The sequence below is a fragment of the Ctenocephalides felis genome, unplaced genomic scaffold (assembly GCF_003426905.1).
Source record: "Ctenocephalides felis isolate EL2017-DRISC unplaced genomic scaffold, ASM342690v1 CF-g0.4_SCAFFOLD_03571, whole genome shotgun sequence".
NCBI lineage: Eukaryota > Metazoa > Arthropoda > Insecta > Siphonaptera > Pulicidae > Ctenocephalides > Ctenocephalides felis.
Window position 1 is genome coordinate 70,739,920 of NW_020539725.1, and position 19,731 is coordinate 70,759,650.

General features: G+C 27.5%; 6 protein-coding genes across 6 annotated transcripts; 1 reads left to right on the plus strand and 5 right to left on the minus strand.

The window, feature by feature from the left end:
* Nucleotides 1–562: 562 nt before the first annotated feature.
* LOC113386855 (neuroligin-2-like) lies at nt 563–1,172 on the minus strand. The gene is made up of 2 exons (XM_026624616.1): nt 1,126–1,172; nt 563–813 (listed from the first exon to the last, which is right to left on the minus strand). Exons 1-2 carry the CDS (start codon nt 1,158–1,160, stop codon nt 567–569), a joined length of 282 nt encoding a protein of 93 aa, XP_026480401.1. The 5' UTR covers nt 1,161–1,172; the 3' UTR covers nt 563–566.
* A 6,322-nt stretch (nt 1,173–7,494) lies between these two features.
* On the minus strand, nt 7,495–9,737 carry LOC113386693 (cholinesterase-like). The gene is made up of 4 exons (XM_026624454.1): nt 9,720–9,737; nt 8,289–8,373; nt 7,723–7,985; nt 7,495–7,641 (listed from the first exon to the last, which is right to left on the minus strand). The coding sequence occupies exons 1-4, from the start codon at nt 9,735–9,737 to the stop codon at nt 7,495–7,497; spliced, it is 513 nt and encodes a 170-aa protein (XP_026480239.1).
* A 434-nt stretch (nt 9,738–10,171) lies between these two features.
* LOC113386694 (cholinesterase 1-like) lies at nt 10,172–13,510 on the minus strand. The gene is made up of 7 exons (XM_026624455.1): nt 13,492–13,510; nt 12,936–13,105; nt 12,602–12,707; nt 11,905–12,167; nt 11,640–11,843; nt 10,790–11,577; nt 10,172–10,472 (listed from the first exon to the last, which is right to left on the minus strand). Exons 1-7 carry the CDS (start codon nt 13,508–13,510, stop codon nt 10,172–10,174), a joined length of 1,851 nt encoding a protein of 616 aa, XP_026480240.1.
* A 594-nt stretch (nt 13,511–14,104) lies between these two features.
* On the minus strand, nt 14,105–15,001 carry LOC113386695 (esterase B1-like). The gene is made up of 2 exons (XM_026624456.1): nt 14,425–15,001; nt 14,105–14,354 (listed from the first exon to the last, which is right to left on the minus strand). The coding sequence occupies exons 1-2, from the start codon at nt 14,973–14,975 to the stop codon at nt 14,105–14,107; spliced, it is 801 nt and encodes a 266-aa protein (XP_026480241.1). The 5' UTR covers nt 14,976–15,001.
* Nucleotides 15,002–15,505: 504 nt separating this feature from the next.
* On the minus strand, nt 15,506–16,862 carry LOC113386697 (acetylcholinesterase 1-like). The gene is made up of 4 exons (XM_026624457.1): nt 16,659–16,862; nt 16,474–16,525; nt 16,015–16,265; nt 15,506–15,727 (listed from the first exon to the last, which is right to left on the minus strand). Exons 1-4 carry the CDS (start codon nt 16,860–16,862, stop codon nt 15,506–15,508), a joined length of 729 nt encoding a protein of 242 aa, XP_026480242.1.
* A 1,223-nt stretch (nt 16,863–18,085) lies between these two features.
* LOC113386882 (calmodulin-like) lies at nt 18,086–19,336 on the plus strand. The gene is made up of 3 exons (XM_026624640.1): nt 18,086–18,127; nt 18,596–18,849; nt 19,111–19,336. Exons 1-3 carry the CDS (start codon nt 18,086–18,088, stop codon nt 19,334–19,336), a joined length of 522 nt encoding a protein of 173 aa, XP_026480425.1.
* Nucleotides 19,337–19,731: the final 395 nt, after the last annotated feature.

Genomic DNA, 19,731 nt, shown 5'->3' on the forward strand with positions numbered 1-19,731 from the left:
CACAGCAAATACATAGCTTTTTGATATTTTGTTACTACCAACTAATACGATTATAGGCCCGCAAAATAGCATTGTCACAACATTTCTATTTTATCGGAAAATTGACCTTCAAATCAATATAATGAATTTAGATATCATAACCTTGTTCTGATGCAGGATGAAGCATGTAAAAATGATTTTAAGATAAATATTAAATTAGAAAAATATTAATTTCATAATGAAATTATCGGTAATGGCAATTTTTTATATTTTTTTCATAAACCGGATTATTTAACTCAATAGGTATATTAAATGTTTGTTTTTTTTACTTAGATGGATTAAAACTATTGTCAACGTTTAATAAGCTGTTGTGATGTATTTTTTGCTACAAGGCTTTATTAATAGCCAACCGAATGGCTATCCTTTTTCATTTTAGTTTGTTAATGATCAGATATGAGGTAAAACTTTTTTGCTTTAATTATGGAATGACATTGACTATTTTTAAAGCGTTTGCTAATTATACATTTATTATGATAGTTTATTTGAGTCAATACAACATAGATAAGTTGTGTGAAGTATTGAATTGTTTATTTTTTTTCTTTTAACTTGCGTTTTTCTTCTAAATCTAGTATGTATCTATGATACTCCGCATGAAGTTCATTCCAAGGTTCCATTCGCTGTTGCTCCTCGAAATTTTTCATGTTAAAACCTTCGTTGGCCATATCTAGGTATTTAGGGTCCTTTATATTGAACGGATTCCATGTAATTTCACTTATGTCACCATAAGGTGGTTTTGGACGTTTTTTCTCTGAGATCCAAGATTTCAATGGATCACTGAAATAATTGATATAACTTACATGAATTTAGAAATACGATTTACTAATACGATTTAACTAAACTAAATATAAAACTATTCGATACGCAACACCTTCATATTATGTAAATAAACTAACTTTTACAAAATATCATGAAATAGATTTAAACATATTATATGAACCAAAATAGCCTGTACCTGTTATGATGCACTTTCTTTAATAATGAACTGACTAAATATATATTCATTCATAGACTTTTTTTGACTTTCAAATGATTCTTCTAATATAGACAATAATTCTGGTTGAAGTAAACCTAACAGTTTAAACTTACCCAGTTTTAGCAAAGTTTGTCCACAACGTAACCATCTTCTTATGAGTCTCTTGAGCTTGTTTTGGAATTTCAGAATAAATCCTTAATGTATACCAACCTATGTTATATTCTTGTGACATTGCGAATAAATAACCCAAATCATCAGTGTGACTTACGCCTGATAATTTGGAACAGCCTTGGTATAAAAAGTTTTTGAAGATACTATAGGAGTCATCTGATAATCTATAAAAATATGTGTTTGACGATCTGTTTGACTTTTGATGAATTGCTTTCATCGAGTAGTATAAACCGTGAAGGAACCACGAGTCTCCCATAAATTGTATATAAGCTTCTTCTTCTTTCCCATTTTTGGATACATTATTATAGAATTCAGATAATTTTGTAACAGTCTCATTCATCCAAGTTTCGTTAATACTTTTATAAAGAAGTAAAGGAATAACTCGTCGAATATTCTCTAAGGTGTCTTTTATTTCAGTACTTCTTTTTATCACTCTATCCAAAGCAATAAGACCTTCACGATCATTAAAGCCCCACATTGTATTTTTGTCAGGAAATTTACCCAACCACATGTCTCTAACGAAATCTCTAATTGAATTTTCAGGTGATTTCCATGTCATATATGTTTGGAATATAGGATTGAATACAGGATTGGTTCCATGTATATTATCTACATCGTTTGGGACATCGTCTACAGCAGTTTTTACTAATAATTTAGCATCAATGATATTCTTGTTGCTTTCATTCAAATTAGTTAGTTTTTGCAGGTCTCTAAATCTCTGAAATTATAATCATATATATTCTTCTGTCATTTATTTTCTCCTTGATGGATCTATTCATATATTTATTGCTGTTTTTTTCATAAAAATTTAAGGCATTAAGAAATTAAGGGATTATTTCTCTGATCATTATACTAATGAACCATGTATGAAGTAGAGAAGCAAAAATAGTGTTTTTTATTGGCTTTATTTGCATTGATTATTCGAGTTTTCAAAAGATTCTATTTCCACTTCTAAAGCCTCACCAATCATTAGCTTAAATTAGTTATGTAATATCTTGAAATATTTTTTTATATTAAATTAATCAATTTTATCTATTGTTGAAAAATAAGGATGACCCATGAATCCTATGGTTTAAAGTGATATTTTCATTTCACAAACCTGGGTTGTGTTGAACTGCCTTGCCCAAGGATTTAGAAGGCTTCCACTTTGTAAAATAGCTCTTTGATATAGATTTATAGTTGAATTGTCCATCATCAAATAGTGAACACTTGCTGCACCTGCAGATTCTCCAAATATGGTGATTCTGTTTTTATCTCCTCCGAAAACTTCAATGTTTTCATTCACCCATTTTAAGGCCATAATCTAAGTAAATACCATGCCATTTGAGCAAATTATCTATCATATATAATATTTTCTAGTCAAGCTGAATCGTTTATAGCGCCGATAATGGAAAAAGTATGTGTGTGACGGGCCTTCTTTACAATTTGCTAAGAATTGCAAAATTTTGACATTAATATAAAAAGAGCAAATTTACCTGATCTTGTAAGCCCATATTTCCGTAAATGCGCCATTGGGGATTTGACAAAAATCCAAGAACTCCCAATCTATAATTAAAGGTAACTAATATGACTCCTTGACTGACTAAATAATCTGGTCCATATAAGTTGTAATCTCCTGATCCAGTATTGAAAGATCCTCCATGAATCCAAAACATTACTGGATACTTTTTTCTGCATTGCTTCTGTTTTTTCTTTAGATGGAATGGAGTATAGACGTTTAGGAATAGACAATCTTCACTCCCTGAAAAAATAAATGACAAAATTTTCATAAAACACATATTAGAAAATTAACTATGTCAATAATAGATTACAATAAGTATATATTTTGTACTCCAAATGCTTAAAAAACTGCTACCAAATATTTCATTTTAATTTAAAAAAAAGATGAAAAGGGTCTTAAAATGCAGGTGCAATATTTGGCAAATAATTTTTTATGTTGATTTTACTGGATAACAGTTAGTAACAGTAGTAACTTTCTTTCAAAATGATCAATCATTAACAATTTTTGGAATATGAAAGTAGTATAAAAAAAATAGTACATGTAGATAGTTCTATAACAATTAGTAATTTGTGTCCAATACTGATCCTGCATTTCAACCTTTAGATTTTTCATCATTTTGCTAATTAAAAAAACATGCTCTTTCTGGTTGTATGTTGTATGAGGATTTTTCTGAATTAATAAAACGAATTTATAATATTTTATTCAGATTTTAAAAGGCATAAAAACTTTAAGAATACTCAATTACCTTCTATAACTCCATTACTTTTTTGCATACACATACTTCCTAAATGCTTGTAATGTCTTTTGAGTCTATCTTTATATTCATAAGGAGCCTGAAAATGCAGTTCAAAGCAATCTACGTATTTTTTTCGTAAAATATTTTATTAATTATTATAATCGTATATTAAATTATATTACCAAAAAGCGTCGATTTCCAGTAGGTGGTTTCGCATACGGTATGCCCATATAAGCACAATAATGGTGACCATGATCATGAACATATGTTCTATATTTTCCTTCAATAACCCTGTGCCGAACAGCTACATTACATTTATAATCATTCCAACCTTGTCCTTTATATTCAAGGGCCCATTTAAGCCCTTCAACTGAATATAATATTGAACATAGAAGTAAAACTTGATACAGTTCCATGATTATTTCACGTATCTTAGTTCTACATTTCAAGTAGTCAGTTATTCATAAAAAATGCAGCTTAGACAATATATATTGCACAACATTCATATTTACTTGTTATTTTACGTGATAATAAATTGCGCAAAATGATCATCGTCATATTGATTTTTTTGATAAACAAGTACCAGATGTTTTCATACCTGTAATTTATACAATATAGAAGTACGAGATGCATTTTATAGATGTTTTATACAGGATTTTAGTTTTGGTAGAATGAACTGTGTTTTTACTTTTATTTTATATGTGCTTTTATATTTTTGTTTCTTACTTAATTTTATTATTTTTCTTTAATTTCTTAATTTTTGTTACTTATTATGTATATTGTATACTTTATTTGATTGTTCTTTTCCTTACCTAAGCAAACAGTTTTGTATTATAAGTCTCTATAATTGACAAAATGATAAATAAAGATAATATGTGATAATAATCTGTTAATAATTCTTCAATTTTTTTCTAATGAAAGGTTTTGTTCGACTTTAGTAATATTCATTCAACTTAAAAAGCTTAATATAAGTTACAGTTTTTTTGTTAAGGACTTTAGTGTGAAAAACTCGAATCTCTGTTTGAATTATAATATTGTAGAACATACGATCTTAACTGCACATATATTTCACGTGTAATGAAATGTATATTGTTTTATCAATATAATTTTATAATTTATTTGAACTATTGCAGCATAAAAATAAGTCATATTTGTTCAAAACGTTATTGCACTCGTTAAACTAATTTAATAAATAATTGTTTAATTTTCAATTGAGATTTATTTACCTATCTAGATTTCATTATTTTTACAATTGCGTAAACTCCATATTACAATTTTATCAATCTGTTCTTTCAACTGCAAAAATATTAATAAAGGTAATATTAAAAGTAGTTTGAAGCCTATCGATTTTTTTTGAATTTATAAATTCATAAATCCTACACAAATGTCAGTAGCCTATTCAAGAAATCTACCTTATTACTCATTTGTAAAATATTGCATATAAAGTTTACTAACTTTTTTTTAATTAAAAAAAAATCATACTCATACATACATTTTATGGTAGTGATTTCTCATTAATAAAATATTATCAGGCGAATTTAATTACGAAATTATATTTGCATTTCACATTTAGTTCCTTTTTGGATAAACCAAATATTTTATGAATCATGTCATGTTAGATATTATGGATAATTATAAAATATTTTTTTAATTTTAACAGAATTTTTGGAATTGGCAAAACTATGTGAATTTATCAAATTCTCTGTGAGCTTTAGATTTTAATATATTTTCGAGTATTTCGAATAGATAACACCATACATGAAATTTAAAACAGCATTAAAAATCATGAGTAAATTTGCGATCATATATGCATATATTGAAAATATTTTTATGATTTTATACCTAATCGTTTTAAGGAAAGATTTGTTATAAATTGATATCCAAGACCATCAGTATGGCAAACTCCAGGAAGTTCTTTTTTATATTCTTCAGTTCTTTTTTATATTCTGAAAAAGAGTTATAAATGTATATAGAGAATAATATCTATATGTGTTGATTCAAATCAAATTAGAAATGATTTTTTTAATTGTGAATTATAGCATATGAATTATAAGTATTGAAGAAAATTAACACAAGTGTGGCTTTAATCGTGATTCCTTCGTAACATTGTATATTTTTGAACCTAATATTCAATGAATTGATTATATTGCGATCAACAATAATAGGGGTTTCTCTTTTTTATTATGAATTTAATTATTGGAAATATTAAATCTAAATAGTCGGTATGGCACACTTCTAGTAAATTTAGTATAATTTTTTGTATCATTTATATTTCAAACGACAAATTCTTAATTATTTATATAATTTTTTTATATATTTGCACATATTTCATCACGGAATATTAGAAATTTTTTTAGTAGTACTTAGAATGTCTAAATTGTATGCCAATCTATTGATTGGGTGCCCGGGCAAGATTGGCGTCCGGGTATGATATTTTTCTACAACTAGATGTTTTAATTTTTATAATCATTTAGAATTGTTAGGATTAATATTCTTAAATTTAATTCAAACAATGGTAAATGTTGACAATAGTAATAATATAAATATAATACAATTGATTATGCTGATTTATTATGTCACTGTTTTTATTTTCATATCTTGTTAATTGAATTCGATTAGATATCTAAATTCAATAGTTTATTTATGTGTTATATTATTGTGAATAAAAATATTTATTTAATAATTTCTTCTTTTTTTCTTCTTCTTGTTCTTCTTTCTCTTGTTTTTCTTCTTCTTGTTCTTGTTCTTCTTCTTGTTTTTCTTCTTCTTCTTCTTTTTCTTTTTGCCTTTTTCTTCTATTTCTTTTTCTTTTTCTTTTATAGACTCTTTTTCTTGGTTTCCATATGCCTTATATACTGCGTCCCAATATCGCATGCGGTCCATTTCATGAAATACTGACATTTCAAATGTATCATTCATGTCCAGATATTTTCGTGTTTTATTATTGTAGGGTTCCCAATCAATAGTCGACACATTTCCATGGGTTTTGCATTCAATTGTAGAAGAATTAAGAGGATTTCTGAAACGCATTAACATTATTTCGAAATTAAATATATTAATTTAATTTAAATATAATCATGGCGATATATAGTCGCAATTCAAAAGCTAAGGCAATTTTTTTAATACTTACCCAGTTTTTGCAAAATTTGTCCATAATGTGACCATTTTTTTATGAGTTTCTTTTGCTTTGCGTGGAATTGTTGCATACCCTCTCGCAGTGAAAAATCCAATTCTCAATTCCTTTGACATTGAAAATAAGTATCCAAGATCATCTGTATGACAAACTCCAGGAAGTTCTTTTTTATATTTTTCAGTGAACACAAATTTCTTAAATATGCTATAGCTATCATTGGAAAGTCTATAAAAGTAAGTTTTTGAAGTCCTGTTACAATTTTTACTATGAATAGCATTTAATGTGCGATGAATTCCATGAAGAATCCAGGCATCGCCCATGAGTTGAATGTACGCTTCGTATTTTTTCTCAAACGCATAAGTCAAGTTATAATATTCATACAACTCTATTATTGTTTTGTTTACCGATATATTCATGGTTTTGTTATTACAAAAATAGGAAAGGTATTACTCGACCAACTGCTCTCATTGTAACGTTTACCCTATCATTTGTACCATTTACCATAAGCATTCCCAAAAGTCCTTCAGCATCATTGAATCCATATATTATGTTAACATCAGGAAATTTACCTTCGTACATGCGTTTTACTAAATTTTTTCTTACTATAGGGTTTGTTGAGTTTTCATGTTCAACTACAGGATTGAAGACAAGATTGTTATCAGATTTGAGATCTTCAGGTGTGGGTACCTTATTCAGAGCTGCGTCAATAATTGCGGCTGAACAAGTTTTGTTCTCGTTTCGAAGATCTTTCACGTCCGAAATGTTTAAATGTTTTTTTAATGCTTCAAATCTCTAAAATATTCAGTTACGTAATGTTATTATTTTAATTTAAATCTTATTTAAACTACACTGACCAAATTAATGTATATCAAATATTTACTTGTTCTGGTACGTATTGAAAAGCCCATGGGCTAAGTGCACTTCCACTTTGTAAAATAGCCCTATCTTTGATACAAGCCTTTAGTTAAATTACTCATCATCAAATAATGAACACTTGCTGCACCGGCAGATTCTCCAAATAACGTAATACTACTTTTGTTTCCTTTAAAATGCCCGATATTTTCATTTACCCATTGAAGAGCTAGCAACTGAAAAAATAGATATGGTAAGTATACTGATACTATACTGATCTTTGTTGCAATTTGCCTCAAGTTGCTTGGACACAATACTTGATCTTTTAAACCCATGTTTCCATAGATTCCCCATTCCGATGCTGATAAAAATCCAAACACTCCCAATCTATAATTGAATGTGACTAAAATTACATCCTCGTGAACTAGATAATCAGGACCGTATAAATTATAAGTTCCAGATCCTGAATGAAATGAACCTCCATGAATCCAAAACATTACTGGATACGTTTTATTATTATTGTTAACACTACTATTCAGCATTGGTGTGTAAATATTCAAATACAAGCAGTCCTCTTTACCTATTATAAAAATATGAAATAAATCATGAAAATATTGGAACAAGAAAAATAATTTTGCGATTGTATAACATAAGTTATTTTTACCAATAAGTTACAATTCACTGTGATTTTTCAAGTGATATTTTCGTTCTAGAATATCATTAATTATTTGTCATAGAAATTGAGATATTATGATATAGATAATTCAATAATAATTAATACATAATAAATAATTTATTTATTAATTAAAGATTTATTATATAAAGTATGAGATAAAGCATGAGAACAACATACCTACTATTTTTTTTTTATGACCCAACAAACCTTCTCTTTGGACGCACATATCTTTTAATCTATTAGCTTCAATAGTTTCATTATACGTAGAATTAATAATATTTCTTACTGGGGGCTGCAATATATGCAATTACACTCACTTATAATTATTGCTATAAATAAATAATTTATTGATGAACATACTTCAAAACGTAAGTTTCCTATAGGAGGTTGTGCATATGGGATTCCTAAAAAAGCGCAGTATTTTTGGTCCCTGTCGTGTATGTACTTCCTTGATCTTCCAAATATTTTTGTACTATTTATTTCTGCCTTGCATTTTTGATCGGTGAAACTAGTCCACTCAAAAACTACACTTATATCTATACTTACACCTATCAAAAATTGGCTTGATAAAAAACTAACCAAAAATATATAATTTATTATCATATTAGTGGCAAATATCAGCCACTTTTGGTTTTAAAATTAGACTAACTTAGACTAATTATATTTAATTTATGAACATTCTCGCAATAGTTGCGAATTCGATAAATCACATCTCTCTATCATCATATGCGGTTGCAACCTTTTAATAATAAAATGCATTCCATCAAAATTTCCATTCGTGTCTCAGAATTTAAAATATTAATAACATAACGTAACAATATAATAATTCTTTATTATGCTGATGATACATTAATTGATGAAATTAAGATCCAATATAATCTTTTCCAAAAAAAAGCCTCAAATGACATCGTATTTATTAATTTCCCGGAGGAGAAGTTTATGTTTTAAGATATAATTTTGAATCACTTTTTTCTTTAAAAACAAAAATAAAAGCTTTTCTTTGAAATTAAAGTAAGAAGATTGAAAGTATCTGATTCAGTTATTGCGGATGCAACAAGTTACAATATATTATATAGGGTGGTATATTTAACAAATTTGATTATTACAGAAATCATTTCTTATTTATCTTTGTTTGTAAAATTAAGCTACTGTTTGTTATTTTATATTTCATTATCCGTTCTAGAATTAAATTTATCAAAGGATCATAAGACAAATCAAAGGTTTTGCTCCACTAGTATAGTATTTGCACTTGTAAACATAAATATAATGTAATGACGTTACATTATTTAAAATCAGTTACACGTGAAATTGCAAAATTGATTGACTGATACACGTGGTTGCTAATTCAGTATTAAGTTTAATTATTAAATATTTAATATATTAATTATTTAAGGAATGTAAATACAATAAACGTTATATTAGATCTTACATGCGCATTAATAATTTATATACGCAAATTGTGTATTAAAATAATGAACTGTGCCTCACCATCTCTTTATTCTTTAATAATTCTTTTTACTTATATTATCTCAAAAATTCTTGAACCAGTTTTAAAAATTTATAAATTATTGGGACGTTGTGATTATATTAATTTTTGAAATGTGTTTTTTGAGCGTCATTCAGAATTGCACTAATTACACCATAAGTCTTATACATTTTGAACAAATAGTCTAAGTCATCGACATACTCCTGGTAAATCTTTATATTTAGTTTAGACATATTTTTTATCTACTTTATAGCTGTCATTTGATAATTTGTAGAAGTATGCTTTTGTGTCCTGGTTCACAAATTCACAATATGTAAGTACTCAGAATATGACATGCATTAACTCGTAAGTTTTTCTTTAACTCGACTTTTCAATTTTTAATTTTATTTATTATGGTTAACAATCCTAAATATGATTTAATCTATGTGATAGATAGCTACAAGTAAATAAGTATATAAATGCTTAATAAAGTTTATTATGCTAATATTATATGTTCATGTTTTTATACATTATTAACTCAATTATATATTTAAATTCAATAGTAATATTGATTAGTATTATACAAATAATAAATTAAGGCTTATAAAAATACTTAGTTGAAAATTCATTCTTCTTCTTCTTCTTCTACTCTTTCTTCTACTTCTTCTTCTTTTTCATGGTGTTCTTCTTCATCTTTATTTTTTACTTTCTTTACTTTCTTAGTTTTCTTTTGTTCTCTATATGCCTTGTATACCGAATCCCAATATCGCATGCGGTCCATTTCATGAAATACTGACATTTCAAATGTATCATTTATGTCCAGATATCTCTTCGTTGTAATATTGTATGGTTCCCACTTTATAGTTGTCACATTTCCATAGGTTTTGGGTTCATTAGTAGTATTTAATGTAGCTTTAAGCGGATTCCTAAAATGTACATTATATAATCTAAATATAAACCTAATAAATATCATATAGTAGATCTATTCCAAAATATATAATAAACCGTAAAAACAAACATTATGCAAATTTTTTTATGCAGGAAATTTATTTTAAGTATGTTATGAGGATTTCCAGTTCAAATACCGAATTTCGTTGAATTTGTTATCTAGTAGTAGTGATATTAAAAGTTCGAGTTTTTATCAATGTCTATTAAATTGCTTTTAATTATTGCGTATATAAATAATAGATAAATTTATTTATAAGAGGTTTTATAGAAGTAATGGTGATTCATTAGTCCTTACCCAGTTTTTGCAAAATTTGTCCATAAAGTAACGATCTTTTCATGCGTTTCTTTTGCTTTGTCTGGAATTGTTGCGTACACTCTCATAGTCAAGCCAAATATCCAAATATGCACTTCTTTCGACATCGCAAATAAGTATCCAAGATCATCAGTATGGCATACACCAGGAAGTTTTTGTTTATCTCTATCAGTAAACACATATTGCTTATATATGCTATAGCTATCATTGGAAAGTCTATAGAAGTAAGTTTTTGAAGTTCTGTTACTATTTTTATGAATAGCCTTTAATGTGCCATGAATTCCATGAAGAAACCAGGCATCACCCATAAGTTGAATGTAGGCTTCGTATTTTTGTTCAAACGCATGAATCCAGTAGTAATAATCATGCAAATCTTTTATTGTTTTATTAACTGATTCATCCATGGTTTTATTATTATAAAAAAGTAAGGGTATCACTCGGCGTACATCATGCAATGTATAGTTTACCTCATTATTTGAATCATTCACTCTATTCATTGCCAAAAGTCCTTCTGCATCATTGAATCCATATATTATGTTTACATCGGGAAATTCACCTTTGTACATGCGACTTAATAAATGTTTAGTTATTATAGGGTTTGTTGAATTTTTATGTTCAACTACAGGATTGAAAACAGGATCGGTGGCATATTTGTGGTCTTCAGGTGTAGTTACGTTTTTTAGAACTGTTTCAATAATTAATTTTGCGGTTTTGTTACGAAGTTCTGTCACATTACTAATGCTTAAACTGGTTTTTAATTTGTCAAATCTCTATAAAAATAATATAAATTAATTGGCTAAAATTGGTATATTTATGTATATCAAATAATTACTTGTTCTGGCACGTATTGAATAGCCCACGGGTTAAGGGCACTTCCACTTTGTGAAATAGCCCTATGATACAATCCTTCAGTTAAATTACTCATCATCAAATAATGAACACTTGCTGCACCAGCAGATTCACCAAATAACGTAATACTACTTTTGTTTCCCTTAAAAGCTTCGATATTTTCATTTACCCATCGAAGTGCCAGCAACTAAAAGAAATAAACCGTGTATGTATAATGCACAATTTTCAAACGCACAATAAATTATTACTTGGTCTTTTAAACCCATGTTTCCATAGATTTCCCATTCTGGTGCTGATAAAAATCCAAATACACCCAATCTATAATTAATTGTGACTAATATTACATCCTCGTGTACGAGATAATCAGGACCATATAAATTATAAGTTCCAGATCCAGTATTAAATGAACCGCCGTGGATCCAAAACATTACTGGATATGTTTTATTTTTGTCAGTATTACTACCATTTAACATTGGTGTATAAATATTCAAATACAAGCAGTCCTCACTGCCTATAAATAAAATAATAATAATAAATAAAATATTCAAAAAATTAAGCCATAACTTCTACCAATGATCCAAAATCAACTTTGATGGAGAAGGGACTAGATACATGATCTAAAACATTAGTAATGAAACATCTTTTTTTCAAATTAAGAAGAAACGAATATATATTTATAACTTGAATCAGTTTAATCTTTAGGCTTACAAATTAACTTATTAACAAAGTTGTTTTTTTTTTAAATATGATATATTTTCGATGTTCAGGTACTATGGCGTATTTCATATCCAGTATAGTAGAAAATAACAAGATAACATGTTTTTTATATTAAAATTAGAATAAGGTTAATTAAATTAATACTTTCATATCTTATTTAACTATTGAAATATTTATTGAAACTAGTTTAATTATAATTGATACAACTGATAAAATATCATAACATACCTACTATTTTTGTGCCTTCTCTTTGAATACACATATCTTTTAATTCATTAGCTGTGAAGGTTTCATTATTTGCTGAAGTTTTATTAATATCAATTCTGTGTGGTGGCTAAAACATAAATTAAATATATGTACATACATATGTATATATATATACATATATGATTTAGTAGTTAATTTTGATGTTGAAATATATGAGTGAGTTCTTGAGGGCGATACATCAAACAAAGACAATTTCTTTGTTTGATGTATCGCCCTCAAGAACTCACTCATATACATATATATATATATATATATATATTACTAGTATAAATAAATAATTTATTTATAAACATACTTCAAAACTTAAATTTCCTGTAGGAGGCTGTGCATATGGGATTCCTAAAAAGGCGCAGTATGTTCTATTTCTTTTATGTATGAAATTTCTTGATCTTCCAGTTATTGTTGTGCCATTTATTATTGCCTTACAATTTGGATTGATGCTGCTAATCCATTCAAAAACTATACCTATAGCCAAGATTTCACTTATTAATAAACTAAACCAAAATATATAATTTATTATCATATTAATAGACACTTTTAGTAATAAAATTAAATTCACTTATAATTAGACTAATTATGTTCAATTCATATGATTTGCATGTTCTTGTAACTTTTATATGACCGAGAATCCGTTCATTCATAACTCTTTCATAATATGCTTTAACAACCTTTTAAAAGTGGTATATATTTTGTCAAAAATGTTATGATATGTTGAAATGCGTGTTTTATTACTTGATAAGATTTTAGTTGAAGTAGAGCTTAAAAAAGATCCGTTTTTGTTTATTTTATGCTCTTTTACAACAATCAGCACTTAACAGATTTATGAGCTGTTCTGATGATCTTATTCTCACCAATTTTACTTTTGCTCATTATTTTTAATTTGAAAGACAAATCAATGGTTGATTAATAGTATGAATGTAATTATAATTAGAATAGTATTACAATCAATGTATTCAAATATACATAGGAGCAATATGAAGAAAAAAATTGATTTCCTTGCGAATTATTCGTGATTAATAATTATCAATAAACTACAAAAGTCCAAAGGTTTTGATCCACTGATATAATATTTACATAAGTTTAAGTTACGTAAAAATTTGATTTGCGTATTTTGTGTTTGCGAAATACAAATTTATTAGAGGTACTTGAAATAACAAATTTGTTACATTTTATGCTAGAATAATAAAATGGCTAAAATAGAATTGTTTTTATTTGAAAATATTTCTACATATTTAGATGAAGTAGGTTATTTATGTGATAAACATAATATTAATAAACGACTCGAATTAGTAATAATGTATTATTTTCTTAATTGCTTAATTGTTTTTTAACGGTAATATGACTATAAAATAAAATATACATAACATAAAATTCAGTTCCCGATTTTTTGCATAGGCATCTTAAAATGTAAGAAAACATTTATTGAGATGGAAATTATTCACCTATATTAAAACATAATATGAATTATAATTTGGTATCTGGTTTTTTATTTTTGTATATTTTTTGACCGATATCGTATAGTTTATCCCACAGATCAAATCTTTTGCCTTCGACGTTTTGAAATTGTTTCATCTCAAGCTCCTTCTCTTTTGTAATATCAAGATATTTTATATTATCTTTATCGACTTTTTCCCATGTAACTTTGGATAAAGGATCATCATCCTTCTTTTTTTCTAAAGTATTGCCACCATTTGCTTTCTCATGTAATGGATTTCTAGAACAAATCATTGCAAAATATCGGTTTTATATATAAATAATAAATTGGTAAATAGATAAATACAAACCCAGTTTTAGCAAAATTTGACCACATTTTTACGAGTCGCTTATGTGTTAACACACCTTCTTGAGGAATTTTCAATTCGTAAAGTCCATAAGAATCTCCGTACATTCGGAATAAATACCCCAAATCATCTGCATGGCATACGCCAGGTAAATTTGAATATTTAGTTATAACATATTTTTTATATACGCTGTAACTACTGTCAGATAATTTATAAAAGTATGTGTTTTCCTTTCTTCCATTTGTATTTATAATAGATTTTAATGTTTTAAAAACACCATAGTTAAACCATGCATCACCCATGAGATCTACATATTTCATTTCCTCTTTATCGTTATTATATGTTTTCATAAGATTTTCTATTGCTGTCTTAACATTTTCGTTATTTGGATCTAACCAAACTTGAAAATCTCTTGGTATAACTCGTTCTACATCTTTCAACGTATTTTTTATTTCGTCCTTATCTTTGATAACTCTGTCCATTGCTAACAGTCCTTCTGCGCTGTTAAATCCCATTAAAACTTCTTTATCCGGAAATTTATTTTTAGTTTGCATGAGGTCAAGGATATCCTGTGTAACTATGGGATCGTCGGTAAAGTCGTCTTTTTCGATCACTGGATTGAAAACTGGTTTAGTTGCTCTTCTTTCATCCTCTGAATCAGGAACCTTTTTCGCCGCTTCCATTATTTGGTCGACAGTTAGAGATTGAAGCTTAGATAAATCTGCTGCAGCACCTCCTTCCAAAGTTAGTGCTTTTGTGAAGTTTTCAAATCTCTGTAATAGTAAATATTAGCAGTGGCTAGCTTTGGTTATTGATTGTGAGTTGTTATATTTGGCGTCAAAGCGTCCAAAAAATCATTTTCAATTTTTTTTAAGTTTAGGCAAAATGGATACCAATTTTTTACAAATAAAATTAATTTGAAAATCAGAAAATCAGAAAGTCTGTTTGATTTATAAATGTGTAAAAATCATTTTGAACATTTGTCCAATTTGTTGATTTACGAATGTGTAAAGATCATGTGTAAACATGTGTCTAATTTGTTCGAACACATATGCATATTCCTTAATATTTTTTTCTCAGATATTTAAAGAAAATCTTTTACTTCTTTCGGTTGAAATTGATAAGCCCAAGGATTAAGAGCTGAACCGCTTTGCAGAATTGCTCTTTTATATAAATTTTGTGTAGTCGAGTCCATCATCAGATAATGAATACTACCAGCTCCTGCAGATTCTCCAAAAATAGTTATTCTGTCTTTGTCGCCTCCAAATTTGTCAATATATTTATTGACCCATTTTAAAGCTTCTCTCTAAAATATATAATATATATCAATCTTTCTCTGTATATGTATATCTTTATATTGTGTACAAGCAAATTATTTTAAGTGAAGGATTTCAATAGAGAATTGCTTGTTGATTTTTGTTCCCCAAAAACTTCCAAAATTTAATTAACAAATTTCAAGAACAAAAGTGCAACAAATATACTTAATAAACTTTTTGCTAATAATAAATTATTATATACATCATGATAATCGTATATGGTATTAGATGTGTAGTTAAAGTGCTAATGGAAAAATATGTATGTATTTTACATTACCTGATCTTTCAGACCCATGTTTCCATGTATACCAATGTCGGGTGCTGACAAGAAGCCTAATATTCCAAGACGATAATTTATTGTTACAACTATAACGTCTTGTTCGATTAAGTAATCAGGTCCATAATACTGCCATCCACCGTTTCCTTTATTGAAGGATCCACCGTGCACCCAAAACATGACTGGAAGTTTTTGATCATCCTTCTTTGGCCAGGGTACATAAACGTTCAGAAATAGGCAATCTTCATTTCCTAATAATATTGACACATTTCATGAAAATTTAGTTTCAATTCTATAAATATGATTACAATTGTAATCAATGAATATAATATGATTGTATGTATCACTAATTTTATTTAAGTCATATATGTGAGATTTATATTGTAATTAGGTGTAGTTCAAATGGATTAATGCCCGTGCCTGTTATGCCTCCTTTTTCTGTTTCTTGAACACACTCACTTCCCAATTTTTTCGCTGTTAAACTGTCAGCAATGTTTTTCATTATTGGCGACTGAAATATTTTATTAAATTATATATCTAATAATTTAAATATGTAAAACATAAAATCTAATTCATATTAAGAAAAAGCTTTTTTCATGTTTGTAAACACTAATTGCTAAATTTGTACTAGGTATACGCTTTACTTTAAATCGTTTGTCGACTGTTGGAGGCTCAGCATAGGGAATTCCCATGAAAGCTCCGTATTTTTTTCCAGAAGGTGTACTGTACTCTTTTCCAGTTATTCTAATTTTATTTTCTATTGTAATAGTAGCATCATTACTCCACCATCCCCAACATATATCAATAGTCGAAATTAAATATAAATTAAGAAATATTAGAATATTCATTCTATATAAACTTCTAAATATTTATATTAGAAATATTCTATATAAAATTCCAATATATTTATATTATAATTATTGTAACTAATGATTCTGCTTTTTAATGATACAAATATTTTGTTTTCATTGTTTTTATAATTCAGATATTTTCCGCTTATTTCAATTTTTCACATATTAGGTAATATATTCTTATTTTTTATTTATTCCTTTGAAATTATTGCATCAATGTTTTTTGGCATTTAGAAAATTTTTTTTTGTGTCATTACGATTGTGCAATTCCATGAAACACGTTTTCGGTTATAGATACATTCTATTTAGTTGCTTAAGACATCATAATTAGTCGTTTTTATTGAAATAATAAAAAATACGTCTCGTCAGCAAGTAATATAATAAATATCTTTTATAAATTAGTTTCAATAAATAGTTAATTAATAATTATTATTATGTAATTATGTAATATGATGTTAAACTTCTCTCTGAAATATTAAAATGCAATAAATCATTGCATGTATTAAAGCCATATTGATTATTTTTAAGGTCTTTGCCAAAATTTATTATGATGAGATAAATGAGTGAAGTAAAATGATGCAAAAGGTATATTTACTTAATATCAATGACATGAAAACAAATTTGATATAAATGATCTGAGAAATGAGTTTTATTATTTAATTTTTACCAATTTGATAATTTTGAATTTAAATTGCTTAATAGAAGCAAATAGTCGAATAGGAAATAAATTACACAAGCGATAATTAAAGAGGAAATTTAAATTTAAAATATGGTTTATATGTGTGTATATATGTACAGCTTGGCCAAATAATGTTTTTGGTAATTAAAAAGTATCAAAAACTACTGGTTAATCACATTTTTGATACACTATTCGATTAAGTGCAGATTTACAGAACTTCAGCGATTTGCTTGACTAATGATACATTTTGTCGTATATTTATGGTTATAATATATTAAATCAGATAACTATCCTTTATATGCATAGCAACTATAAATATTTTAAGTATAAATTTGACCAGATTATTAAACAATGCGTAAAATATCAAATAAAGTAATCAAAACAAAAGCAATGGTTACAGTAGGCGTGGATATTTTCAAAACATATGAAAATATAATTTTGTCTCGATACACACCGATATTTTTTATTTATGAAATCATACTATAATTATATTCTAAAGTAACAAAGAATTAGGATTAAAAGAAATATCTAAAGTGGAGGTATGGCTGATCAATTAACTGCTGAGCAAATAGCAGAATTTCAGGTATATTAAATGATGGAGAAATACAATTTTGAATTGACATATTTGACAGATTTTAGGTAAAAATGATTTTGATTTTGGTTGTATGAATTTTTATAAAAAAGAAATTAAAAAAATATAGAAAAAATATTTGGTTGGAAAGTGTAAAAATGTAATTGTAAATACTAGGGACGACTCAGGCATGATTTATTTTGGATGCAAATTTATATTTAATATAGACAAACTTGAAAACCATAAATAATGTCAAATTTGACAGGAAAAAAATATTTTGATAATCTGATTAATTTTGGGCTTATATAGTTTCTGATTATCATTAATATAATTAATCTGCGTTATAAATTGAACAAAGATTTCAAGAATTGCTATTTAATTTCAACGAAGAAACCAATCCATGAACGAATTATAATAATTACAATCATATTTTTTAATGAACGTGGACTTCTCTTAAACTATTTAAAAAATTGAAAATAGGAAGCCTTCTCTCTATTCGACAAAGATGGTGACGGTCGTATTTCTGGAAAAGAACTCGGTACCGTAATGCGTTCCTTGGGACATAATCCTACCGAAGCCGAAATTGCCGAATTGGTAGCTCGTACTACTGATTCAGGAATCCCAGGAATGTCTGGTGCCAATCCTGATGGCACTGCTGGTGACGTTTGCAATTTGAATGAGGCTACTGCTGGGACTATTGATTTTGTTGAATTTCTTGGTCTTATGGCTAGCAGGTAGAGAAATAATAGACTCAATCATAGGTTAGACTAGTAGAATGTTCTTATGGTGTTTTTTGATTTTGTTCTCCCATTGTGATAATTGCTTGCAAGGATGGTCTAATAGAATTTCACATATATCTCTTCTGCCTAAGAAGGCAATAGTTTTTATACTTAGAAAACATCATGCTGACTTAAAATTATTTTGCCAATTCTGAGTCAATTATTTTTCTGATAAATAAAACCGGTGTTTTTTTTAAAATTATATCAATTACTTAGAATTGGTACCGTAGCCAACACAGAAGAAGAAGTACGGGAAGCTTTCCGGGTTTTCGACCGTGCCGGAAATGGTATAATTTCTGCGGCAGAACTTCGGCACATTATGACCAATTTGGGCGAAAAGTTGACCCAAGAAGAAGTTGATGAAATGATTAGAGAAGCCGATATCGATGGCGATGGACAGATTAATTATGAAGAATTCGTTACTATGATGATGGCCAAATAAAATTAAATTTAATGTTAATTGATTAACACTTTGTGTTAAATGTTTATTTGAGAATTATCTTGTGTAATTGAATAAAGTGGCCAAATAGTTTTTTACAATATTGCTTTTTTAAGTTTATAGTTTTAAAGTTTACATCAATCGCTTTTGATGTCAAGTGCTCTATAATCTATGATACAGAAAGTGTATGAAATGTGCATATTTCTATTTTTTCTATATCAATTTAAATTAAATATCTGGTTTGGTGTCTGTTTGGTACTGAAGCTACCTAGCCTAGAATATTTTTATCATATTTAATATTACTTCAATATATAGTTGAGTCCAATAAAAATCTTATACTATAAAATATTCTGCCAAGTATTGTTTTTCTTTCGAAGTTTACAAAGATCGCTTTTGAT